General features: G+C 36.9%; 1 protein-coding gene across 6 annotated transcripts in view; it reads right to left on the reverse strand.

Moving 5' to 3' along the window:
- ZFYVE16 (zinc finger FYVE-type containing 16) overlaps window positions 1–27,626 on the reverse strand; it is a 75,029-nt gene that overhangs the window by 8,657 nt on the left and 38,746 nt on the right. For 5 of the 6 annotated variants that reach the window (XM_032156948.2, XM_032156945.2, XM_032156946.2 and 2 more), the window contains 9 exons: window positions 26,204–26,346; window positions 23,245–23,623; window positions 21,930–22,052; window positions 21,057–21,212; window positions 19,946–20,170; window positions 15,878–15,960; window positions 15,082–15,186; window positions 14,563–14,710; window positions 12,169–12,249 (listed from right to left, as the gene is read on the reverse strand). In XM_032156948.2, coding sequence (XP_032012839.1) covers window positions 12,169–12,249; window positions 14,563–14,710; window positions 15,082–15,186; window positions 15,878–15,960; window positions 19,946–20,170; window positions 21,057–21,212; window positions 21,930–22,052; window positions 23,245–23,623; window positions 26,204–26,346 — 1,443 coding nt within the window. Of the gene's footprint in view, window positions 1–12,168; window positions 12,250–14,562; window positions 14,711–15,081; window positions 15,187–15,222; window positions 15,374–15,877; window positions 15,961–19,945; window positions 20,171–21,056; window positions 21,213–21,929; window positions 22,053–23,244; window positions 23,624–26,203; window positions 26,347–27,626 lie in introns of those variants that run through there. The other variant, XR_009214130.1, reaches the window with a different exon arrangement.

Below are 27,626 nucleotides of genomic sequence, written 5' to 3' on the forward strand. Positions count from 1 at the left end.
TGATGTGAAACCTCCCTGACTGCACGTCCATTCATAGGCTCTCTGCAGGGGGAAGCACATCAAGCGCTGCTGGCTCATTCTGGCAGTCCAACCTGGCATTGTCTTTACACAATCCTGCATACAACTTTGTATTTACAATAATCAGGAGTATTTCATCTTTTATTCCATAGCAATAGTTTCAGGGGGTCTCCCTACATATAACAATGACAAATACACAACCAAAAATTACTAGACAGGCCAGGTGTGGTGGCTCACAACTGTAATCCCAGTGCTTAGGGACGACAAGGAGGGAGGATGTCTTAAGGCCAGGAGTTCAAGACCAGCCTGGACAATACAGTGAAACCTCATCTCTACAAAAAGTTTAAAAATTAGCCAGGTGTGGTGGTGTGCACCTGCAGTCCCACCTACTCAGGAGGCTGATACAGGAGGATCACTTAGCCCAGGAGGTCAAGGCTGCAGTGAGCTATGACTGTACCACTGCACTCCAGCCTGGGCAACAGAGTGAGATCCTGTCTCAAAAAAAATAATAGAAATTACTAGACAGAAATGAGAAAATGTGACCCCTTCAGCAACTGAAGCCAACTTCAAGATGGCCAATTAAGCATATAAAAATTTCAAAACAGCTATAATAAATATATTCAAAGATAGGCTGGGTGCGGTGGCTCATGCCTGTAATCCCAGCACTTTGGGAGGCCGAGGTGGGAGGATAATGAGGTCAGGAGATCAAGACCATCCTGGCTAACACGGTGAAACCCTGTCTCTACTAAAAATACAAAAAATTAGCCGGGTGTGGTGGTAGGTGCCTGTAGTCCCAGCTACTCAGGAGGCTGAGGCAGGAGAATGGCGTGAACCCAAGAGGTGGAGCTTCCAGTGAGCCAAGATCGCACCACTGCACTGCAGCCTGGGTGAAAGAGTGAGACTCTGTCTCAAAAAAAAAAAAAAAAAAAAATATATATATATATATATATATACACACACATATATATATATGTATACACACACACACATATATGTATACATACACACACACATATATATGTATATATGTATGTATATTCAAAGACCTAAAGGAAACGCATTCAAAGAATAAAAAGCAAATATGGGCCAAATAAACATATAATAAATCTTGAGAGAAATACAAACTGGAAAAAGAAAAAGAAATTCTGGAACAGAAAAGTACAATCTAACTAAAACTGAAACCCCAAAGGAGAGACTTAATAGTAGATTAAAGATGGCAAAAAAAAATAATTGGAGAACATAAAGAAAAATCAGTGAAAAGTATCCAATCTGAAGAACACAAAGAAAAAACATTGAAGAAAAAATGAGCAGAGCATCAAGAATCTATGGGGTGACACAAAACAATCTAACACACACACGCACATATATTTGTGTACACACACACACTCACACACACACATACAGTGACAGAGTCCTAGAAGAAGAGAGACTGGGATCTAGGCACACATAGTTAAGCTGATAAAAACTGAAGATAAAGATGGTATCTTAAAAACAGACTGATGCCAGGAACAGTGGCTCATACATGTAATCCCAGTACTTTGGGGAGGCTGAGAAGGGAGGATCACTTGAGTCCAGAAGATTGAGACCAGCCTGGGCAACATAGAAAGACCTCATCTTTACAAATTTTTTTTTTTTTTAATTAGCCAAGCATGGTGGCATGTGCTTGTAGTCCCAACTACTCAGAGGCTGAGGCAGGAGGATCGCTTGAGCCCAGAAGTTCAAGCCCCAGCCTGGGCAACATAGTGAGACCTTGTCTCTACAAAACAACAACAACAAAAAAATAGCTAGGTGTGGTGGTATGTGCCTGTAGTCCTAGCTACTCAGGAGGCTGAGATGGGAGGACTGCCTGAGCCTTGGAGGTTGAGGCTGCAGTGAGCCATGATCATGCCACTGCACTCCCGCCTGGGTGAGAATGAGACCCTGGGTGAGAATGAGTCTCAAAAAAAAAAAAAAAAAGAGAAAGAAAAGAAATAAGAAGAAAAATATTTGGATATCTCAAATTCCATTATCGGAATGACAGATATGGCACATAAAAATAAATCATAAAAGTTCACTTCTTAAAAGGTATTAATTGATAAACATGGATCCAGATGGGTATGCTTATGATTATTGCTTCTATTATATGAGTCCCAGCCAGTAACCAAAATAAATAAATAAAAAGCATAAGAATTGCAAAGAAAAAAGCAAAATTACACTATTTCAGCTACACAGAAAAGTCTAAAAGAATCTACAGATAAATTATTATAAATAAGAGTATATAATGTAGCTGGATGTAAGTTTAAAAATGCAGAGATAAATGTATTTCTTACCAGAAACAGATTACAGTTATAATTTAATAAGATACCATTTACATCGGCAATAAAATCTGTAAGGTAAAGGAATAAATCAAGAAAATATATACAAGGCCTAAACCAAAAATCATAAAGTCATGTAACACAAAACAACATTTCAGTCAATGAGGGATCACATATACAACAGTAGTCCCATAAGATTATAATACAGTATTTTTTACTGTGCCTTTTCTGTGTTTAGATACACAAATGCCATCATATTATAACTGTCTACTGTATTCAGAACAGTAACATGCTGTACAGGTTTGCAGACTAGGAGCAACTGGCTATACCATATAGCCTAGGTATGCACTAGGCTATCTATTTAGGTTTGTGTAAGTGCACTCTATGAAGTTTGCACAATGACAAGATTGCCTAATGAAACATTTCTCAGAATGTATCCCCATCACTAAGCAACACATAACTGTAGATTTAAAATAAGTGAGGGTCTACTATATGAATAGGAACGCTGAAAATGGAAAATGTGCCAATTTTCTCAAAATTAAGCTAATGATTGAATGCAACCCCAGATAAAAATTCCCATGGACCTTTTGTAAACCTGACAAGTTGATCCTAAAACTAATATGAAAAAACCAAAAAGGACTTACACTGGCCACAGCACTACTGAAAAGAAGAATAAAGTATATGGGTGCCATCGACCTCCTGAGTAGCTTGGGGTACAGGTGAACACCATCATGAAGTTTTCATTTTAATTGTTGTAATTTTGAACTCCAGAATTTATATATATTTTTTCTTATAATTTTATCATTTCTATTGCTTCACTGATATTGTTTGGTTAGACATCATTCTCATGCTTTCCTTTGGTTCTTTAGACATAGTTTCCTTTAGTTCTCTGAACATATTTTAAATAATTGATTTATACCCTTTGTCTTGTAAGTGTAATGTCTTTGTTTCCTTAGGGACAGTTCCTGTTACTTGCTTTTCCCTTCACGTATAGACCATATTTTCCTGTTTCTTTGCATGTCTGGCAATTTTATGTTGAAAATGAGACATTTTAAATAATTAATGAGGCAACTCTGGAAATCAGATTTTGTCTTCTCCACAGAGTTTTTTTTTTTTTTTTTTTTTTGAGACGAAGTCTTGCACTCTCACCCAGGCTGGAGTGCAGTGGCACCATCTCGGCTCGCTGCAAGCTCCGCCTCCCGGGTTCACGCCATTCTCCTGCCTCAGCCTCTCGGAGTAGCTGGGACTACAGGCGCCCGCCACCACGCCCGGCTAATTTTTTGTATTTTTAGTAGAGACGGGGTTTCACCATGGTCTCGATCTCCTGACCTCGTGATCCACCCGCCTCGGCCTCCCAAAGTGCTGGGATTACAAGCGTGAGCCACCGCGCCCGGCCCAGTTTGTTTTTGTTGCTGTTTGTTGTTATGTGGCTTTTTTGAACTAATTCTGTAAACTCTGCATTCTTTGTCATACATATGTAGTCACTAAAGTCTCTGCTGAGTTAGCTTATTAGCTGTCTAATTATTGAACTGAGATATCCTTAAATGCCTGAAACTGATAACTATCCTAGTCTTTGCTGGAAGGTTTATGTGCTTGTTAGGGCATGCCTTCAACATTCAAGTCAGGCAGTGAACACCTCTATCTTGGCTATCACTTCCTGCTTGTGCGGAGGCTCAAGGTCAATCTGAGGTGGACACATAGGACCTTCCCAGGTCTTTCCTGGGCATTTGTACATCCTTGTATTTGCAACTTGCATGTGACCCCTTACCGACATAGCATTCCCCAGCTTTTCCTTTTAACCTTTAGATTTGTCTGTTGTTTGCCTCAATTGTATTCCATAGCTAGAGGCTAGTTAAATACTTGCTGTATGCATTACCATTCCATTTTGACAAACACTCCCTGAGAAAAGACTTTTCCCACTGGGTAAGCTTAGAGTCAGGACAAGTAAAACAGAGTAGGGTCTTCTAGGGAACCACCTGAGAAGTCAAATAATGACAATTGTCTGATAGTAAGTTTTTGAAGGAGCTCCAACCTCTTACTGCCCCCACCATTGGCTATAAGCCTGCTGGTTTTCAAGGCTTCTGCTGTGCTGGAGATGAGAGGATAGGTATAGGGCAAGTTAAAATAACAGAAAGCTTGCTATTCTTATGAAGATTCAGTCATTTTTCTTTAATAAACCATCCCCAATTGCTACAAACTTTTGGTTAATTTCCAGAGTTCTGAAAGAGTTGCTTCTGATTCTTTGCCAGTTTCCTCATTCCTTTTATGGGGCAGAGTATTTTCTGAGATTTTCAGTGTTGCACCTTTCACTAATGTCATCCTCCACGGTATCTCAGTTACATAGCTTTATAGGAGACCCTTTTATCCAAAGAAATAGGAAAATACGGCCTATATACGAAGGGAAAAGCAAGTAACAGGGACTGTCCCTAAGGAAACAAAGATATTACACTTACTAGACAAAGGGTATAAATGAATTATTTTAAATATGTTCACAGAACTAACAGAAACTATGTCTAAAGAATCAAAGTATGAGAATGATGTCTAACCAAAGAGAGAATATCAATGAAATGATAGAAATCACAAAATTGTAAGAAAAAAATACAAATTCTGGAATTCAAAATTGCAATTAAAATGAAAACTTCACTAGTGGAGCTCAACAACAGATTTGACTAGGCAGAAGAATTTGTGAATTTGCAAACAGACCAACTAAGACTACCCAGTCTGATGAACAGAAAGAAAAAAGAAGAAAAATGAACAGACCCTCAGAGATGTGTGGGTATATCATCAAGAATACCAACATATGTGGCTGGGCAGAGTGGCTCATGCCTGTAACCCCAGCACTTTGGGAGGTTGAGGCAGGTGGATCACCTGAGGTCAGGAGTTCAAGACCAGCCTGGCCAACATGGTGAAACCCTGTCTCTACTAAAAGTACAAAAAATTAGCTGGGCGTGGTAGTGGGTGCCTGTAATCCCAGCTAACGGGAAGCTGAGGCAGGAGAATCGCTTGAACCCGGGAGGTGGAGGTTGCAGTAAGTCAGGATTCACGTCATTGCACTCAAGCTTGGGCAATAACTAGGAAACTCCATCTCAAAAAAAAAAAAAAAGAATACCAATATATGCATAATGAAAAACACTAATCTGAACATCTAAGAATCACAGAGAATTCCAAATATACTATAAACTCAAACGGATCCACCCCAAACACATCATAGTCAAACTGTGAATGACAAACAGTGTCATGAAAGCAGCAATAAAGCAAATCATCACATACAAAGGATTTCAAATAAAATTAACTGCTGACTTCTTAATCAGAAACTATGTAGAGGCCAGGAACAGTGGCTCATGCCTATAATTCCAACGCTTTGGGAGGGTGAGGCAGGAAGAAATGCTTGAGCGCAGGAGTTTGAGACCAGCCTGGGCAATACAGTGAGACCCTGTCTCTACAAAAAATAGAAAAAAAATTAGCCAGACCTGGTGGTGCATGTCTGTAGTTCCATCTACTCAGGAGGCTGAGATGGGAGGGTTGTTTGAACCCAAGAGTCAAGGCTGTAGTGAGCTGTGATTATGCCACTGCACTCCAGCCAGGGTGACAAAGCTAAATCCTGTCTCAAAAAAAAAAAAAAAAAAAAAACAAAAGGAAAAAAAAAGAAACCATGGAGGCCAGAAGACAGTGGAATGACATATTCAAAGTGCTAAATGAAAAATATTGTTAGCCAGAAAGTCTATGTCCAGCAAAACTCTCCTTCAAAAATGAGGGAGAAATTAGCACATTCCCAGATAAACAAAAACAGAGAAAATGTGTTGCTGGCACACCTCAAGTACAAGAAATACTAAAGGAAGTCCCTCACACTAGACAGTAACTTGAATGCACATGAATAAAAGAATAGGTAAGGTAACTACACAGGTTAATATATAAGAACATAAATATATTTTGGGTTGTAACTCTTTCCTCTTCTCATTTAAAAAACATCTGCATAAATCAATAATTATAAATCAGTGTTGATGGGCACATTATGTATAAACATGTAATTTGTATGGCAATAATGACACAAAGGAGTAGAGAGGAAACGATAAACAGGAGTAAAGTTTTTATATACTATGGAAATGAGATTGGTATTTATCTGAATTATATTGTTAAACATTTTGGTATTAACTGTAATGCCTATGGCAACAACTAAGAAATAACTAAAAAAAATACATATTAAAAGAAGTGACAAGTGAATTAAAATGGTACACTAGAAAATATCTAACACAAAAAAACACAGTAGGGAAGGAACAGAGAAACAAAATATAATTGACAAACCTTTACTAGAATAACCAAGAAAAAAGAAGATTCAAATTACTAAAATCAGCAATTAATGAGGGGACATTACTACCAACCTCACAGAAATAAAGGATTATAAGGGAATACTATGAACAATGTTATGCCAACAAATTAGATAACATAAATGAAATTGATAAATTCTTAGTGATATGGTTAGGCTTTGTGTCCCCACCCAAATCTCATCTTGAATTGTAATCCTCATAATCCTCATGTGTCAAGGGAGAGACCAGGTGGAAGTAACTGAATCATGGGGGCAGTTTCCCCCCATGCTGTTCTTGTGATAATGAGACAGTTCTTGCAAGATCCGATGGTTTTATAAGGGGCTCTTTCCCCTTAGCTCAGCACTTCTTCCTGCCACCTTGTGAAGAAGGTGCTTTGCTTTCCCTTCACCTTCTGCCATGATCGTAAGTTTCCTGAGGCTGTGCTGAACTGTGAGTCAATTAAACCTCTTTCCTTTATAAATTACCCAGTCTCAGGTATGTCCTTGTAGCAGCATGAGAACAGACTAATACAGTAAGTTGATACCCCAGAGAGTGGGGTGTTGCTATAAAGATACTTGAAAATGTGGAAGTGGAAGTGACTTTGGAACTTGGTAACAGGCAGAGGGTGGAACAGTTTGGAGGGCTCAGAAGAAGACAGGAAGATGTGGGAAAGTCTGAAACTTCCTAGAGACTTGTTGAATGGCTTTGACCAAAATGCTGATAATGATATGGACAATGAAGTCCAGGCTGAGGTGATCTCAGATGGAGATGAGGAACTTGTTGGGAACTAGAATAAAGGTGACTGTTGCTATGCTATGGCAAAGAGACTGGCAGAATTTTGCCCCTGCCCTAGAGATCTGAGGAACTTTGAACTTGAGGGAGATAATTTAGGGTATCTGGCAGAAGAAATTTCTAAGCAGCAAAACATTCAAGAGGTGATTTGGGGGCTCTAAAAAGCATTCAGTTTTATGCATTCACAAAGAGACACTTTGGAACTGGAACTTATGTTTAAAAGGGAAGCAGAGCATAAAAGTTTGGAAAATTTGCAGCCTGACAATGCGATAAAGAAAAACCCATTTTCTGAGGAGAAATTCAAGCTGGCTGCAGAAATTTGCACAAGTAATGAGGAGCCAAACATTAATCCCCAAGACAATGGGGAAAATATCTCTAGGGCATATCAGAGACCTTCCCAACAGTCCCTCCCATTACAGGCCTGGAGGCCTAGGAGGTAAAAATGGTTTTGTGGGCCAGGTACAGGGCTTTGCTACTTTGTGTAGTCTCAGGACTTGTGCCCAGTGTCCCACTCGTGGCTAAAGGGGCCAAAATATAGCTCAGGCCATTGCTTCAAAGGGTGCATGCCCCAAGCACTGGTGGCTTACAGGTGGTGTTGGGCCTACAGGTGCACAGAAATCAAGAATTGAGGTTTGGGAACCTCCACCTCGATTTCAGAGGATGTACGGAAATGCCTGGATGTCCAGGCAGAAGTTTGCTGCAGGGGTGGAGCCCTCATGGAGAACCTCTGCTAGGGCAGTGCAGAAGGGAAATGTGGGGATGGAGCCCCCACAAAGAATCCCCACTGGGGCACTGCCTAGTGGAGCTGTGAGAAAAGGGTCACCATCCTCCAGACCCCAGAATGGTAGATCCACCAACAGCTTGCACTGTGTGCTTGGAAAAGTGCCAGACAATGCCAGCACATGAAAGCAGCTGGGAGAGGCTGTACCCTGCAAAGCCACAGGGCTGGAGCTGCCCAAGGCTGTAGAAGCCCACCTTTTACATCAGCATGAACTGGATGTGAGACATGGAGTCAAAGGAGATCATTTCAGAGGTATAAGATTTGACTGCCCTGCTGGATTTCAGACTTGCATGGGGCCTGTAGCCCCTTCAGTTTGGCCAATTTCTCACATTTGGAACAGGTGTATTTACCCAACACCTGTACCCCAAATGTATCTAGGAAGTAACTAACTTGCTCTTGATTTTACAAGCTCATAAGCAGAAGGGACTTGCCTTGTCTCAGATGACACTTTGGACTTGGACCTTTAGGTTAATGCTGGAATGTGTTAAGACTTTGGGAGACTGTTGCAAAGGCATGTTTGTGTCTTGAAATGTGAGGACATGAGATTTGGGAGGGGCCAGGGGAGGAATGATATAGTTAGGCTTTGTGTCCCCACCCAAATCTCATTTTGAATTGTAATCCCCATAATCTCCATAATCCCCACATATCAAGGGAGAGACCAGGTGGAGGTAAATGGATCATGGGGGCAGTTTCCCCCATGCTGTTCTAATGATAGCAAGTGAGTTCTCACAAGATCTGATGGTTTTATAAGGGGCTCTTCCCCCTTAACTCAGCACTTCTCCTTCCTGCTGCCTTGTGAAGAAGGTGCCTTGCTTCCCCTTCACCTTCCACCATGACTGTATAAGTTTCCTGAAGCCTCCCCAGCCATGCTGAACTGTGAGTCAATTAAACCTCTGTCCTTTATAAATTACCCAGTCTCAGGCAGTTCTTTAAAGCAGTGTGAAAACGGACTCATACATTTAGAAAGCCACATATTACCATAATTGATTTAAAAAGAATTAGAAAATCCAAATGTGTGGACAGAATTGTGTTCCCCCAGAATTCGTATGTTGAAGCCCTAACCCCGAAATGTAACTGTATTTGGAGTTGGGCCTTTAAGGAGGTAATTAAAGCTAAATGAAGTCATAAAGGTGAGGCCTTAATCTGAAAGGACTGGTGGGTTTTTTTTGTTTGTTTTGTTTTTGAGACAGTCTCTCTCACCCAGGCTGGAGTGCAACAGTGCGATCTCAGCTCACTGCAACCTCTGCCTCCCGGGTTCACAGCATTCTTTTGACTCAGCCTCCTGAGTAGCTGGGAATACAGGTGCCCGCCACCACGCCCGACTAACTTCTTGCATTTTTAGTAGAGATGAGGTTTCACCGTGTTGGCCAGGCTCAAACTCCTGACCTCAAATGATCCACCTGCCTCAGCTTCCCAAAGTGCTGGGATTACAGGCATGACCCACCACACCCAGCCTAGGACTGGTGTTCTTATAAGAAGAAGAAGAGATATTGGAGCTCTCTCTGAGAGTGCACACAAAGAAAAGGCCATGTAAGGACACAGCCACCCACAAGCCAAGGAGACAAGCCTTACCAGAAACCAATCCTGTTGGCACCTTGATCTTGGACTTCTAGCCTCTAGAATTGTGAGAAAATAAATTTATGCTTTTTACGCTACTCAATTTGTTGTATTTTGTTATAGCAGCCCAAACTGATTAAGATGAAGTAATCACAAAAAGAACTGAAAATATACATAATTAAAAGAGTAGACATAATTATTTGCAGTGACTGGATCTTATTTGGATACTGATTTGAACAAACATTTTAAGAAGAGAGAAAATGGGGGTAATGTGACTACTGATTGGATATACAGGAACTGTCGATAAAATATTTATGTGTGATAATACAGGTGTCCCTTATCTGAAGTGCATAACACCAGAAGTGTTTCAGATTTCAGATTTTTTTTTTGGATTTTGGAATATTTGCATTATATACTTAGCAGCTGAGCATCTGAAATTGAAAGGTGAAATCTGACATGCTCTAACGAGCACTTCTACAGAGTGTCATGTCAGCGCTCAGAGAGTTTAGGATTTTGAAGCATTTCAGATTTCAGATTTTTGGATTTAGAACGCCTAATCTGTAGTTTTGTGGTTATGTTTCTAAAAAAATACTTTTTCTTTTAAAAATATAGTATTTGTGAATGAAATGATATAGTAAAAATAATACAATGAGAGGAGAGCAGGAGGAGTATGGATAAAGTAGGATTGGCTATAAATTGATAATTGTCAAAGGTGGGTGATGGTTCCATTAATGTTTATCATATTATCCTTTTTTGCTTTTATACATGCTTGACTTTTTCATAGTAAAAGTGAACATGTTCACAATAATAATAAAATAGTATGGAATCGGTACAGAGTTAAGCAAACTGACTAAAACAAAACAAAAGCTAAGAACATAGCCGAGAAACGGATTCTTGTGCAAATAAAACAAGCTATGTGACAGAGATAGCATTAACAATTACCAGGGCAAAGGGAAAATTCAATATCTCATGCTGGATCAACTCCTATTCAAATGACAAAAAAAAGTCACTGGATTTCTCTACCTCACACAGCACATAAAATTAAATTCCAGATAAATTAGGGACTTAAGTGTGAAAGGCAAAACTTTAAATCTTTGAAGACAACATAGGAGAATATCTTTCGAAACCATATGATAGATTTCTTAAATAAAAAACATTAGCCATAAGAGTCATAAATTTTTTTTTTTTTTTTTTGAGACAAGAGTCTCGCTCTGTCACCCAGGCTGGAGTGCAGTGGCGCAATCTCGGCTCACTGCAAGCTCCGCCTCCCGGGTTCACGCCATTCTCCTGCCTCAGCCTCTCCGAGTAGCTGGGACTACAGGTGCCCGCCACCACGCCCGGCTAATTTTTTGTATTTTTAGTAGAGACGGGGTTTCACCGTGGTCTCGATCTCCTGACCTCGTGATCCGCCCGCCTCGGCCTCCCAAAGTGCTGGGATTACAAGCGTGAGCCACCGCGCCCGGCCAAGAGTCATAAATTATACTGTATTAAAATGAGAACTTCTATTTAAAAAGACACTAAAATTGGGAGAGGAGGAATATAAAATACATAAAATTATGTAACTACAAGTCAGTCAGAAAAAGACGCACAATCCAATAGGAAAAAGGGCAAAAGATATGAGCAGACATTTCACAGAAGAGGCAACATGCATGTCCAATAAATATGTAATAGGATGCTCTGCTTACTAATTAGGGATATGCTAATTATGACTATATTCAGAGATACCTACAGGATTGACACAAATTAAGCAGTCTGATAATATCATGTTTGGAGAAAATGTAGACCAATCATAAATTTTATATATTCTAATGGTAATGTAAATCGGTACAACCAATTTGGAAAGCAACTTAGCAATAGTTTGTAAAGTGAACATTTACTAATCTATTAGCCCATAAATTCCACTCTTGCATATATATTTTACAGAAACTCTAGAATACATTCTTAGAATAGACACAACCCAGATGTTCAAGATCAAGAGATGAATACATTGTCATACATTCACAAAATATTTAATAGCATTTAAAATGAATAAGCTATAGTTGTAAGAAACAACATGCATAAATTTTAGAAACTCATGTTGTATGAAAATAGGGAGTTCCATATAACTATGTGAAGAATGATTTCACTTTTATTTATCTCCCAAATAAGCATAAACAATATGTTGTTTAGGCAGATGTATATACAAAGTAAAAAACAATTAAGCAAGAGAATGATAAACACCATATTCAGTCTAGTCACTAATTCCTGGGGAGAGGCAGGAGAGATAAGTCTTCTACTTCTTGTGCTGGTTGATTATTTCATGTAAGTTTGTGGTACTGTGCTTTATAACTTACATATGTTCTTGTGTAAATATCAAATATATTTTTAAAAGGTTAGGAAAAACAACTCTACATTAAAACACCATTAAAAATGAAATTCATACCTTCAACTATGCTGGACTTAGCAAGAAATCCTGAAGATGTTTTTAGAGCTCCATTGAATACCACAAAACTTGCACCTGTCACTGATCAAGAAATACAACAATTATTTGTCTTAAACTGCTCATTTTTATGTTACACATTTGTTAAATGCAGAATATGGATATGCATATAAGTACTCAATAAATGTTATACCCACACAACTTAAACTAGAAAACTAATTAAAAAAACAAAAAAAATGAGATAAAATATTACATTAAAATAATTTAATGCAGCTGGGCACGGTGGCTCATGCCTGTAATCCCAGCACTTTGGGAGGCCAAAAAGGGTAGATCACCTGAGGTGAAGAGTTTGAGACCAGCCTGGCCAACATGGTGAAACCTCGTCTCTACTAAAAATACAAAAATTAGCCAGGTGTGGTGGCAGGCGCCTATAATCCTGGCCACTCGGGAGGCTGAGGCAGAATTGCTGGAACTCAGGAGGTGGAGGTTCCAGTGAGCCAAGATCGCGCCCACTGCACTCCAGCCTGGGCGACAGAGCGAGACTCTGTCTCAAATAAATAACTAATAAAATAATTTAATGTTTTTATTAATAATTGATGGAGTATTGTACTGTTTTAAATGTTTGTACCTATATTAGTGAGGGTGTAGGAAATCAAACATTCACTACTGGTGACAGCACAAATCAGAACAGTCTTTATGGAGCCCTAACTTGGCATTTTCCTATTAAAATTACAAGTAAATGTATCCTTTGACACACCAATTCCACTTTTGGGAATTTATCTTACAGATAGGTTCAAATGTGTACAAAATGGCATGCATACAAAACTAATTCACTGTACCATTTTTATAAATAGCCCCTAAGGATTGGTAACAAATTATGCCCATCAATAAGGGACAGTTAAATGATGTACAATAAATAAAATGTAAAGTTCCGTAGAATACAAAAGCTCTTTATATACAAACATAGAATAATCTCCAAAGTGTGTTAACAACAAAAAAAAAACAAGGAATAGAATAGAGCAAATATTATGACTTGTCTAAAAAAGTGGAAGAAAGAGGTAGATATGTGTGTATGTTTCTTGAATATACATTAAAGCAAAAATGTCTCTGAAAGGATATATAAGAACTGATAACACTGGTTTGGTTGCCTATAGGGAGAGTAAGAGGATGGCTGGGTGGTCAAGGGAGGAAAGGAGATTTTTCACTATAAATATTAATAACTTTTTAATTTTACCACATAAAAATATACCTATTCAACAAATAAATATTAAAAAGTTGTTAAATTTTAGTGGCAAAAATGCCAATATCATGTTAAGTGATGAAGTATAATATAAAAGTGTAAATATCCAGTATAAAATCATCTATTTAACATATACATTAATATAAGAAGGAAATACAGTAAAATGTCAATAGTGACCATATCTTGGCACTTTTCCCTTTTACCACTTTTTTTTTTTTTTTTTAGACATAGTCTCGCTCTGTCACTCTGTCACCCAGGCGGGAGTGCAGTTGCACAATCTGGGCTCACTGCAAGCTCTGCCTCCCGGGTTCAGGCCATTCTCCCGCCTCAGCCTCCCAAGTAGCTGGGACTACAGGCGCCCGCCACCACACCTGGCTAATTTTTTGTATTTTTAATAAAGACGGGGTTTCACCTTATTAGCCAGGATGGTCTCGATTCTTGACCTTGTGATTCACCCGCCTTGGCCACCCAAAGTTCTGGGATTACAGGCATGAGCCACCCCGCCCGGCCTCTTTTACTACTTTTCAAAATGTATTTTCCAAGCTTACTACAAATAAGTATATATTACTTTTATAAGCAGAGGAAAAAATTTCATTAGCAGCCAGAATGTTGGACTATTTTAAGTATGTTATCCTATAATAATGTGTTAATTTTATGAAATGCTTCCATTTAACTTTCAATTTGTTAGGCCTTCTACTGCAAGGGTTTGGTAATCATAGCAATCACTGAAGCCATTCAGCCAGAGCTGAGAGTAATGTCATTCATAGATGCTGCTTGTTATGTTTTATAAATCAATCTTATCACCCTGTGCTCCCCCAACTAAGAGGAGTCAGAGCAGAGGGTGAACAAATGTGAAAAGAAATACCTTATTTCAGAAAGAAATTACTCAAAGAAAGACTCTCACCCTATGGGATATACTAAACCTAAAGATGTCAAAAGGAAAACAGTCTTCCAAGTCTATAAGCCTAAAGTAGCCCAAGAGAAAAACAAAAATTAGAAGCAATTTTAAAATCCGTTGTGTAGCTGAAATTTCAAAACATACTGTTTTATCACCAACAATTCAGCAAATAAGTAAATATACATATAGTTCCCCTTTGAAAGGAATTCTATCAATTGAGGTGGTTTTGTAAATTAGCACTAGGAACCATGATGCTCACCTTTTCTAGGATGGCCAGTGGCACTGTTGGCCTGTGTTTGATAAATTCCATCATTCTGTATACAGACTAGATGAGAATCTGCTTCTGTACTGAAACTTGCTCCAATGCTAATGACATGCTCATTAGAAGAATTTAGTACTTTCATTACCTGGAAAAAAACAAAAACAACAACATTTATTTAGAAACACTTTTAACATTGTATGCCTATTCTAAGAGCCACGTTTCTGGCCAGCTTCATAATTATCACGCTTCGGTCTGGACAACTCCCTGGGAATGTGATGGAAACAAATGTTTTAAAATAAAAGCACTTCAGTTGAACAGTAATCACCTCAATAAAACAGTACAGAAAAAAAAGAAATATGATCAGATTATTTACAGTAAACAAATTCTATCATTTCAAAAACAATGTTTGTTGCCATAATACATTAGTCTAATTCAAAACAAAAAATGTAATGTGACACAATTCTAAGGAGCTCTAATGTTCAATAATTGTCATTTGAATAAAACAATTATACTTACATCGCTGTACTTTTTCCGTGGTATTTTTATGCAGCTTTTTCCCATTTCCATATGAATCAACAGTTGATCTATATTATGCAAGGTATACTGGTAATTTCGAAGGTCCTACATAGAATAATCGCATTACCATAAACTACTAACCATGAGTATTTTTCCATCCATTAAATCCTTCTTTAAGAAATCCTTCTCCACAACAGTAATAAAGAATATCATTCTCAGGAAAAACTTTGTAGTATTTAGGGTATCTCCTCTTTCTAGTCACAGAACTTCCAAAATAGAAAAGGTCTTCAAACTAGGCATGGATAAATAAAAGTGAGTCCACTGAAACATTCTTCTATGGTAACAGGGAAACACAAAATTACAAACAGTATAGGTGGAAGGGAGCTTTAGATATCATCTAATCCAACACTTCCTATTATAAATGAGAAAACTAAGGCCATAATTTGCTCAAAATCACAAGACTGACTGACTTTACTAATACATTTACAAAAGTTTCAACAACTTTAAGAGGTCTGTATAGAGTTCTTACATTACCTAAATATCCAAGAACTGCAGGAGAATGAATCAAAGGGCAATTAGAATCAGGTACACATACATGAGGAGATAGTACGTTCTAAAAAGCAATTCATCAAAAACTGAGCACTAATGTTAAAATAATTAGGATTTACTGTAAATGAATGTTCATTATACCAAACATGGCAAATTAAAGTAGGAAAATATAAATGTATAAACTTTGCTATATAAAGTTTTAAAGTAACAGTATAAAAACACCTAATAAAATAGTTCAATTACTCACAACAAGTAAGTTCATAATAGTGTGTCCTATTTCTCCAAAAAGAGGTTTTCGGCCTCTGATGCTTGTTAGAGGAGCAGGATATGCTATACATAAGAAAGGAAAACTGGTTACTATCAACAAAAAAAAAAAACCCCAAATTATTGAATTTATTACCTTCAACTCTCATTTTACAAACAAACATTATGTATAAATATCACTCAATCAGTTCTTAGGGGAAAGTGAGAGATAATTTTTTTTTTTTTTTTTGAGACAAGGTCTCACTCTGTCGCCCAGGCTGGAGTGCAGTGGTGCACTCTCGACTCATTGCAACCTCCACTTCCCAGGTTCCAGTAATTCTCCTGCCTCAGTCTCCCAACTAGCTGGGATTAAAGGCATGTGCCATAACACCTGGCTAATTTTTGTATTTTTAGGAGAGACAAGGTTTCACCATGTTGACCAGGCTGATCTCAAACTTCTGACCTCAGGTGATCCACCCACCTCGGCCTCCCAAAGTGCTGGGATTACAGGCATGAGCCACCACACCCAGCCAAGAGACAATATTAACACTTACTGTGTATCTATGTATCTACTAGATGCTACACTGAACTGGGAACTATACATACATTATCTTATTTAAATTCAACAACCTAATGGAGTGTGTCTATACTATTTCATAAATGAGAAAGTTGAGACACAGAAATTAATCAACTTGCTCCTAGTGACTAGTAACTGGTGAAACAGATTTGAAACCAGGCTTGTCTGATTCCAAAGTATTTCATTTTTTCATTATACATCTTGTTTCCACAAAATTATAGGGGGTGGAAAATTATGATAATTGGTTAGAACTACATACATTTCTGATAATTTAAAGAGAAATACAAAGAACTAAAGACTTTTAAGACATTTATAATTAATATTCAATTGTCTTGTCTCAAAAAAAAAATTTATGAATGGTAGTAAACTTTTAAAGTTCTTGGTTCAGCATGATAAAAGAAATACACTGGGGCCGGGCGCAGTGGCTCACGCCTGTAATCCCAGCACTTTGGAAGGCCAAGGCGGGTGGATCACGAGGTCAAGAGATCGAGACCATCCTGGCTAACATGGTGAAACCCTGTCTCTACTAAAAATACAGAAACAAAATTAGCCAGGCATGGTGGCAGGTGCCTGTAGTCCCAGCTACTCGGGAGGCTGAGGCAGGAGAATGGTGTGAAGCTGGGAGGCGAAGCTTGCAGTGAGCCAAGATCACACTACTGCACTCCAGCCTGGGTGACAGAGTGAGACTCTGTCTCAAGAAAAAAAGAAAGAAATACACAGATAGAGTCAGGGAAACCAATGCACAAAAAGGGAAGGGACATGAGGTCAGCCACCTATGTTCTTTCATTAGGGCACCATAAATTCTGGACACCAAAAAGGAAAAGAGACCTTACTGGCAACACAGCAGGCACTCTGAAGGAAAGGAAGGCAAAACTATTTCTCTAGTGATAAGACACAGACACATTTGTAACCTTCAGTTCTCAAGTTAGGTCTTAAGCAAACTAATCTCTCTAATGCCTATTATACAAATATACTTCCTTAAAATTCTAAAGAAACACCACATACCCAACATTAGCTGCTTTAAAGACTTAAGTTAGTCATTTTCTTGCTAGTACAAACATATTTTGTAATTCTAAAGAGGCAACTAAGTTATTTGAAAGACAGAGGGTCTAGATTTGAAAAAAATACAAGATATTAGTGTGAAAAGACATAAAAATGATAAAGGACATGATTAACTGCTAACTTTTTGCCTTATATGAATGAGGGGGCAACCTTTGCAATATGAAAAGGTAGTTTTGTTTAAAACACTATTCTCAACAGATTATGGCTTAGAATGACATACTATCTGAGTTACAAAGGGACCTCATAAATCATCTATTTGTAACATTTAATGGTATTCAAAACCAGTGATCTCAACATAAAATCCAGATATTTTCAAAAGCATTTAAAAATTACTAATTTGAGACAGTTACTTTCAGTCTTTATTCTTGGGACTTTAACTTTCACATTAGCTTTTTCAAATGTACATTACCTCTGTAACAAAATACACACACAGACACACACACAGTTCACATCTAAAAAGACATGGGCACCAACAATGTCAAAGTGCCAGTCTATGTAAAATCTAGCAGAACAGAAAGAATTCAGAAAACAGCTGAGGTGAATTAACTTCTATGTATAACTGACAATTTCCCCTCATTACCACTAAATAGCTTATCATAGCTTTGCAGTTCCAGTCCCTGTGATTTATGATAAGCCCTTCGTATTGCTCCATGATTCTCCAACCTTCAGTGTGAGAAAACTTACTATCTAGAAGTACTACTGGCCAAAATACTGGCCATACTTACAGACATGTTCCATAATAATTTGATAAGCTAGTTTATTCCCCTAATTGTCTATTAAAAAAAGCATTCAAATATTAAATTAGAGACAAAATACTGGGCTGCATTGATGAAACATTTGGCTTAAAGTGAAATTTCTTAAGCTCTTTGGTTCACACAGTACAAAACCTGAGATGCAAATTAAATTTTGTTACTTTTCCCACAAGTTAATAGCGTCACACATGCAAATCCTAAATGGTAAAGAACCCCCATCCCCAAAATCACAGTTTAATAAAATTTCCAAATAGATTACCTCTTTCTCTCAAATTGTCTATTCTGAAATAGTAATCACCACTTTTATAGCTTCTCAACATTTAATTTTCCTCCAAGAAAATCCCTACCAAATTATATCAGAATCAAATGTCTAAAAAGTTCATTTGATGTGATATACTTCAAATGCAATAAATATTTCTTGAAAAAAGTCAGATGAAAGATACAGTGGGAATTCAAAAAAGTTTAACACTAGAAATGATTCTAACTCAGAAATAAGCATCTATATAAACATCACAGCAGCTTTAGAATCACCAGTTGTGTCAAGGGTAGATATGTAAATACACACACATGCACATACACATGAATGATACAGGCTCTATCACCTTTGAGAGATAAACATCAGAATATAAAAATAAGAATCATCAAGCTTAGAAAAATAACCACAATTTTTAAGTACTTCCTTCCCTAAAAATAGTTAGCTTCTAATTATAGTCAGTAACTGAAAACAATAGCACTGCTAACCCAAAAATCCTTTATGTCTGGCTTTATGATGTAGAAAAATTGAGAGACGCAACGATTTACCTTCTTAATATACAGGCAACATAACAAACTCCTAATAGTACATGCTTTTAAGAAAATTTTAGCAAAGGTAATTAACACATATTGAACATCCCAAATCTAAAAACCTAAAATTCAAAATGCTCTAAAATCTGTAACTTTTTTTTTTTTTTTTTTTTTGAGACGTAGTCTTGCTCTGTCACCCTGGCTGGAACACAGAGGCACGATCTTAGCTCACTGCAAATCTGCCTCCTGGGTTCAGGTGATTCTCCTGCCTCAGCCTCCTGAGTAGCTGGGATTACAGGCGCCTGCCACCTCACCCAGCTAATTTTTGGATTTTTAGTAGAGACAGGGTTTCACCATGTTGGCTAGGCTGGTCTCGAACTCCTGACCTCATGTGATCTGCCCGCCTTGGCCTCTCAAAGTGCTGGGATTATAGGCGTGAGCCACTGTGCCCGGTCTATAACTTTTTCAAATGCCAACATGATGCTCAAAAGAAATGTTCACTGGAGCATTTCAGATTTTGAATCTGGGATGCTCAACTGGTATGTACTCTGTGAATATTCCAAAATCTGAAAAAGTCCAAAATCCAAAAAACTGATCCAATACATTTCAGATATGGCATACTCAACCTGCACTGTGAAAGTTTTCTGTTTTGTTCTGAAATTTAAGAAGAAAAGTTTTAGGTAATAAAAGAACTTATGAACATCCAGAAACTTGAAGACATACCACAGTTATCTAGACCAACCAGGTAGTAGAAGAGGGTTGTCTTAGAACTTTAAAAGCATAGCAAAACAAAAGTAGTTCCATTAATCCATTAAAATTGATTTTAATGATTCTCTGAAAGTCTTTACATTCAGTATATTTGAAAACATGCAATTTAACTTATTACTCTAAAACTTACCTTTATATTCTGCACCCAATCTCAACATTAAACGCATAGGAAAAACCTTTGCCCAGGGAATCTCAAGCTTCTGGATAAGAATTCCACAAAGAAAAGGATTACTTGGTAATGGGAGATCATCAAGTTTCTGAAAAGTAGGTGTAATAAACAGGAATCCTCCATGATCCTTGCTACTGAGAAAACTCTCAGTAAAGGTAATATTGTCCAAGTTTTCTATGTATTTTCCTGCAAATAAAATCATTAGTAAAAAGATTTTAAGTTGTTTTGTTATTGTTTTGAAGAAATGTTCTGAGTTTGTCCAAAATCCAGAAAACTGATCCAATACATATACACTGTCCCAATATAAACTGTCTGAAGTTAAGACACTATAGATTTTTTTTCTTATTTCTGTTCTTGCAAAAGCATCTATTGAATACCTTCTGTACACAAAGCTCCCAGTTATTCCTAGATATTGGGGATTATGAACAAAAATTTGAAAATGTTTCCAACCTTCCAATTTTTCTCCTTATGGCATGGTCAAGTGAAAATTTATCAAATCTCCTAGTCTTGTACAGACAGTAAGGAAATTACATAGATACATTGAAAAATCAAGGAGGCAGGCCAGGCACAGTGGCTCACGCCTATAATCTCAGCACTTTGGGAGACTGAAGCGGGCAGATCACTTGAGGTCAGAAGTTCTAGACCAGCCTGGCCAGCATGGTGAAACCCTGCCTCTACTAAAAATACAAACATTAGCTGGGCATGATGGTATGTGCCTGTAATCCCAACTACCTGAGAGGCAGAGGCAGAAGAATCACTTGAACCCGGGAAGCAGAGGTTGCAGTGAAGCAAGATTGTGCCACTGCACTCCAGCCTAGGTGGAGACACTGTCTCAAAAAAAAAAAAAAAAAAGATATATTTCCATTTTTAAAATACAAAAATCTGCATATAGACACTATTCACATAAAATGCTAGTTTTAAGGAGACAAAATAATTATTAAGCTATTTTCAGAAATCAGCAATCTCTTCACAGAAATAAATCTTTAGTATAGCTAGCACAGCCAAAATCATAAATGCCTTTAACTAATTTATCCATTTCCCAGTCTGAACAGTTCAAAATAAAATGCCATACCTTTTAGAGCATCCTTATATATGGTGATAAATAGTGTGAAGATGTCCTTAGGAATAGTATCTTCATTTGGCAAACACAACAATAGAATAATAATTTCTGCCTGTCCCAAGCCATGCAATCCATTGGTTGAAAAGTACCAATATTTGTCTGAGGAATCTTAGATGATAAAAGAATATAACTATTAATGTCAACTTCTATTAATCAAAAAACTAAGAACAATTGTTTTTGCATTTAACATAACTTTTCAAATTCCTTGTGTTCCCAAAGTTCTCCTTATGAAAACCTTAAACTGAATTGTATAAGATTCATATAAAGTAAGGAAAAGGATTATCATAGGGAGCCAATTAATAAATAACACTAAAATAAAAGATGCACTACATGCTGAAATGTAGTGGATAAGAATTTAGTTTCAAATAGAATGAAAAGCTGAGAGATACATTATGGAGTAGTGAGGATTATTAATTATTAAGGATTACTTCCTTACTTTTTAATTAGGTCACATGTCACTTACTTTAAAACTGTCTTTATTGCTACTAAATCAGGGTTCCTGCTTATTTCAGTTAAATTTCGATTTATCTAAAAGCCACAGGAGATATAGTCAATTGTATCATGAGTATCAAAATACAGCTGAGCTATATAAGCCCATGACCTTAACCTAAGATTGACAAGGATGCTAATAAAAATCTGTAAGCTCATGTTTCAAGTCCTACTGAACATAAATTTGCAAAATTTATTTACAGTCATATCTGGCTGAAAAACCAATATCCAACCTGCTTATTTTTCACCATGGCCAGTCAAAATCTAACCTGAAGATGTAATTAATTCAGAAATCCTGCTTACCAATTAAGCAAATAGGGATAAATTATTACTTACAAAATATGAATTTGACATTCACAAGTAGATTAGCATTTAGGACAAATGTAACAGGATGAAAGCCTTCACCTTCAAGAAGCAAAATGATCTGCTCATGAGATGGATGTTCTTCTACTACAGGCACTAAATGATGAAAGTAATATATTAATCAGCATAAATATCCTGTTAAATATGCTTACAAATGAAAAAAACAAATTTATAAATCCACCAGTGGCCTGATCAAATTTAAAAACAGAAGCAAACATGTTTCATAAAATCAACACCCCAGACAACTGTTATATACTAATTTTTACCTCTTTCCATGTAAAGTTACTAATACTGTAATGCATATATTACATATAGTATATTTATACTGTTGATTAAACAGCAAATGTATTTAATTTTAGCACCTTCAAAGTTTGAAGACAAACGTTTTTATAAAGTAGATTCCAGTTTTGTAAGCACTCCATTTATAATTTTTGATATTTACAAGTCTGTGAAAGTAGTCTAGAGCCACGTTATATATGCTGCTTGTTACCACATGCCTATATCGGCTACTTGCTACCATATGCCTGTATCAGTGACCAGGTAGCAAAAAAAAAAAGATCTTGACAATCAATAGAAAGATATGCATGGCATACAAAGAACAGGGCTTACTATATTTTTGCCACTACAGCTAGGTTCATGTAATGGCTCCCACTGACAGAACAGAGATCCAAAGCTTCATTCCCCTACATTATCATGCAGAGAACTGCCATTTCATATTGCAGAATGTGACATAATGCCTGGAGTGACGAGTGTCTATCCTAGAAACCACTCTGGGGTCGGGGTTAGCCATAGAATCTCCTGCTTGAAAAGGACCTTAGAAATCATCTAGGTTCTCTCTATTTACAAAGGAAACTGGGGCCCACGGAGATTAAGTAACACACTACAAATCATAGATGTAACAAGTAGCAGACAAGGAACTAAAATTCCTAGCTTTGCCATCCAATCTAATGCTCTTTTCTTTAGGTATCATGCTCCTAAAAAAAAATAGTAATAATACAGTGTCAAAATTCTAATACAATGGAAACATTTCTTCGGGCTAAAAGTCTAAGAGCTTCCCTCATAGACTTAATCATTCTAAATTAGTGGGCCAGATGTGATAAATGGATCATAAAAGTTCAAATATTTTTAGAATGTTTTTATATAATAAGACTTTCTGTAAACAAAAGTTACCAGCCTTAGTACATATTGCAACCAAACTAAGTTAAAAAAAATACATTTCATATGTCACAGATAAAATTCATCAGTATATTTTTTAAATCTTTTTAAATTTAAATAACTGCTCCCCTACCTGATCCCTTTTCTCCAGATGCAACCAGAAGTGGGGGCAAACTGTCCTCATCATTAGGTAGAAGACTAATCTTATTGCAGACATACTTGTTAATATCACACAGTAACCTATAATCTGAAATACTAGCAATAGGTAAATTGCTGTTAACTAAGACACCAGTAGGACTAGATGGTTCTTCAATTTCTGCAAAAACATCATTATCTAGCGTAAATGAACCAGAAGTAGGTAACCTCTCATTTCCTGTGTTCATAGACAATTTTTTCACTGATGGAACCTGAGAAATAGGGCTCTGAATTATCTCATTTCTTGTAATATCTCCTGTCTCATTGTTTGGTTTTTCCACTGTAGTAGAATGGGAATGATCCACTGTGTTTACTGTCTGTAAAACATGGAATAAAAAAATTAACAAATCAGTTCATATTCTCTGTTCAGCTATGAAATGAGATCACTATAGCCAAACATATCTTTTTAACAAGAATAAATAAAAACCAAAATGGGTTCAGAAATTCTCTCACAGTCAAATTTCCCAAGAAACAGTACCATTTTGATTCTTCAAATTCAGGAGCATAAGGAATTAAGAAGCATAAGGTTTTAGTTTTACTGCATGCTCAGGTAGGTATTAATGACTTAATATGAAGATTGGAAAAAATGAGGCAAGAAGAACTTCAAGATCCCATACCATATCACACAGTGAGCAAGCTTAGTTCAATCCAAGGCTCTCCCCTTCTTATGATAGCCAAAAACCCTTGGGTGGGCAGGGAGGAGGGGCAAGGCAGGAAGAAGGGGAGGGGAGTGGTTAGGAAGCAGTGCATCAGCTATATTCCACAAGAGTAACCACCTGGAAAAAACTACCCATAAAGACTATTTCACTAAAGCCTTTTTCTTTTTAGATTGTACAAAGTCAGTATTAAATAAGAACCACTTACAAACTCAATATTTACTAGCCTGTTCAGAGTTTTCATTAATATAGATTGACAGTAGGTGCTAGCTAGGAAACATACCCATGGTAATTACAGCTATTTGTAAAGTCTAGCTCATGAACTCTTGACAAACAGCATATGTTTCTACCAAATGTAAACTTCAACAGAGCTGATAAGTATCCATCTTTTCTCTCTCTTTTTTTTTTTGAGATGGAGTCTCACCCTGTTGTCCAGGCTGCAGTGCAGTGGTGCAATCTTGGCTCACTGCAACCTCTGCCTCCTGGGTTCAAGTGATTTTCTCCTGCCTCAGTCTCCCCTAGTAGCTGAGACTACAGGCGTGCGCCACAACACCTGGCTAATTTTTGTATTTTTTTTAGTAGAGACAGGGTTTTGCCATGTTGGTCAGGTGGTCCTGAACTCCTGACCTCAGATGATCTGCCCACCTCGGCCTCCCAAAGTGCTGGGATTACAGACATGAGACACGGCGCCAGGCCTAGTATCCATCTTTTCTAATATATGTACCCAGAATCAACCAGGTGACTGGCACAGAGTGATGCTCAATAAATCTATTTAATGCATAAAACATTACTAATTCATACATAAATAGTTGCTTCTATGAGTATGCGCCACTTTACAATGAGAATTCTTAGTGATCTGGATGCTATTCTGTTTAACACCTAGCACATTTGTGTAAATGTAAGCATAAATATCACCATCACATACTTTCTTGAATGTTTGAAAATAACTAAATAGATATTAGTATAAATTAAATTACTAAATCTCAGTTACATTTCCCCATACCACTGGTTCTCAAAATGTGGTTCAGAGATCCCTGGGGTCCCCAAGACACTTTCAGGGAATTGGTGAGGTCCTAAAATTTTTTTCATATAAGTTAACAAAAAAAATAACATATCAAAACACATAGAATGTAGAACCAGATGTGAGAATATGTTTGTCTTCTATTAAGTCAGACATTAAAGAAATTGGCAAAAATGTGAAATAATGCCATTATTCTCACTAAACTTTTGTTCTGAAAAAAAATTTTCATAAAATATTATTTCTGCTAATGTAATAGCCTTATTTTGTAATTAGTTAATAAATATTTTTTAAATTTCTGAATTTTAATTTTAATATAGTAATTATCAATAGGTATAACCCACGAAATCTATAGCACTTTAGGGTTCTCAATAAGAGTATGAAGGGGTCCTGAAGCTGAAAGTATGAGAACCAGTCTCAAACTGACATTTAAAAAAGGCAAAATCTGGGCCAGGCGCGGTAGCTCACTCCTGTAATAACCAGCACTTTGGGAGGCCGAGATGGGCAGATAACTTGAGGTCAGGAGTTTGAGACCAGCCTGGCCAACATGGTGAAACCTCGTCTCTACTAAAAATACAAAAATTAGTCAGGTATGGTGGTGGGTGCCTGTAATCCCAGCTACTCGGGAGGCTGAGGCAGGAGAATCGCTTGAATCCAGGAGGCAGAAGTTGCAGTGAGCTGAAATCAAGCCACTGCACTCCAGCCTGGGCAACAGAGACTCCATCTCAAAAAAAAAAAAAAAAAGGTAAAATCTGCCAAGTGTGGTGATTTATACCAGTAATCTCAATGACTCCGGAGGATTACTAAAGATCAGGAGTTTGAGACCAGCCTGGGCAAAATAGTGAGACCACATCTCTAAAAAAAAAGTAATTAAAAAAATATATTTTTTTTAACAGTAAAGTCTAAACCAGGCATGGTGGCTCACATCTGTAATCCCAGCTACCTGGGAGGCTGAGGTGGAAGCATCACTTGAGCCCAGGAGTTAGAGCCTGCAGTGAGTGGTAATTATGCCACTGCACTCCAGCCTGGACAACACAGCAAGACTGTCTCTCTCTTTTTTTTAAAGGGGGCAAAATCTAAAATATATTCACTATATCAATACATCTCTTATTTTAGGAAGCTCAAAGCGTTAAAAAAAAAAAGTACTCTTAATAGTCACACCAGGAATTATCTACAAAATAAAATTTTATTTAGTCAATTAAGTTATTCTTTGAATTCCTTACCATAGGCATATCAGGTGAGAGAGGACTAAAGTCTTCAGAACATCTTTTACTTCCAGATGATAATTTTGTTGTATCTGCAACTTCACCATTGGGCAATATACCATCTGCAAACCATACTCTCTTCTGTTCTTTGGAACATAGTCCTAGAATCAATTGAAAAAGTAAAACATTTTAATCTGGTAATATGGCAACGATTTAATGCCGAATAGATTGGGAAATGTTTTCAAAAGCTTTTTGCTATCCAGTGACGACCCCTGAATTCTCAGGGCTACAAAGATCTAGAGAAATGGCCTTTTGTGATTCCTCTACCCTGAGTGGAGTCTGTTTCTATCTAATTCATACAAAGGGAGCAAGAGTGGCCCTGGTAATCATATACTATGAAAAGGAATGGACAGGAGATCTATCTAATTCACAGCATATTAGACCAGAGGTGGCTCTGGGAATCACTCTGAAGAGGAGTAGATAGGAGAGATTATACCTTAAAGACAATAGAGAAGGACGATTTAAAGCCTTTATTATTGAGGCTAAGTTTGTGTGAGTATGGAGTAGAGATTGAATAACATTTAGGGACTAAGGTACAGTGATGAAAAGTGCAGTAGACTGAAGCATATATATATATATATATATATATATATATATATTGCGTATCTATATATTCTTCATACATATATATAAAGAAAAAAAGAAATTTAAAAACCTAAAAAAAGGTAACAGGATCACTTGAAATGTCTTAATATCACAGGACATTTCTTACTACCACAGGACAATTCTTTCTTTTATTTAACAAGAGAAGCATAACATTTTTTGTTCTTATAATGTGGATACTGAATTTTATTCATACATATTAATATTTCCTTTCAAATTTGAAGGAAATAACTAGATATCAGCATAAACATTTTTCTCTTTTCTTACAAAGCATCCATAGAGGAAGGTTATGAAAATCTCTGCCAGATGATTTTAGAACAATTAAAAAAAAAAAAAAGGTTCAATGTCTACTTTCCAGAACATCATAAAGATAACTCTGAAAAAATTTCAATCATATATACATATTTTTTGCAATGTAGGTAGACATATTAAATAAGATATCTTTCTCATACTTGTAACATTTTTATAATTTAATCATTTGGGTTATCAATATATACATATTTTCAAACACAAATTATTCATCTTTAGAGCTATAATATACGACCATATAATGCTGAGTCTCCTTATTTCATTATAATAAATGGAAAATAGTTACTGAGTAATAAACTGAAGTCCACAAAAATAGAAGGATTCAAATTTGCCTTTAACTGATACTTATGATTCTTTTCTAGCATGTTACAGACTAATAATTCATATTTAAAGACCTACATGTGCCTTACTCAAGATGCTAATTGATGATAGGTTGTAAAAAAGAACACACAACTCAAAGATTTAAAAA

The sequence above is a fragment of the Hylobates moloch genome, unplaced genomic scaffold (assembly GCF_009828535.3).
Source record: "Hylobates moloch isolate HMO894 unplaced genomic scaffold, HMol_V3 SCAFFOLD_6, whole genome shotgun sequence".
Lineage (NCBI taxonomy): Eukaryota > Metazoa > Chordata > Mammalia > Primates > Hylobatidae > Hylobates > Hylobates moloch.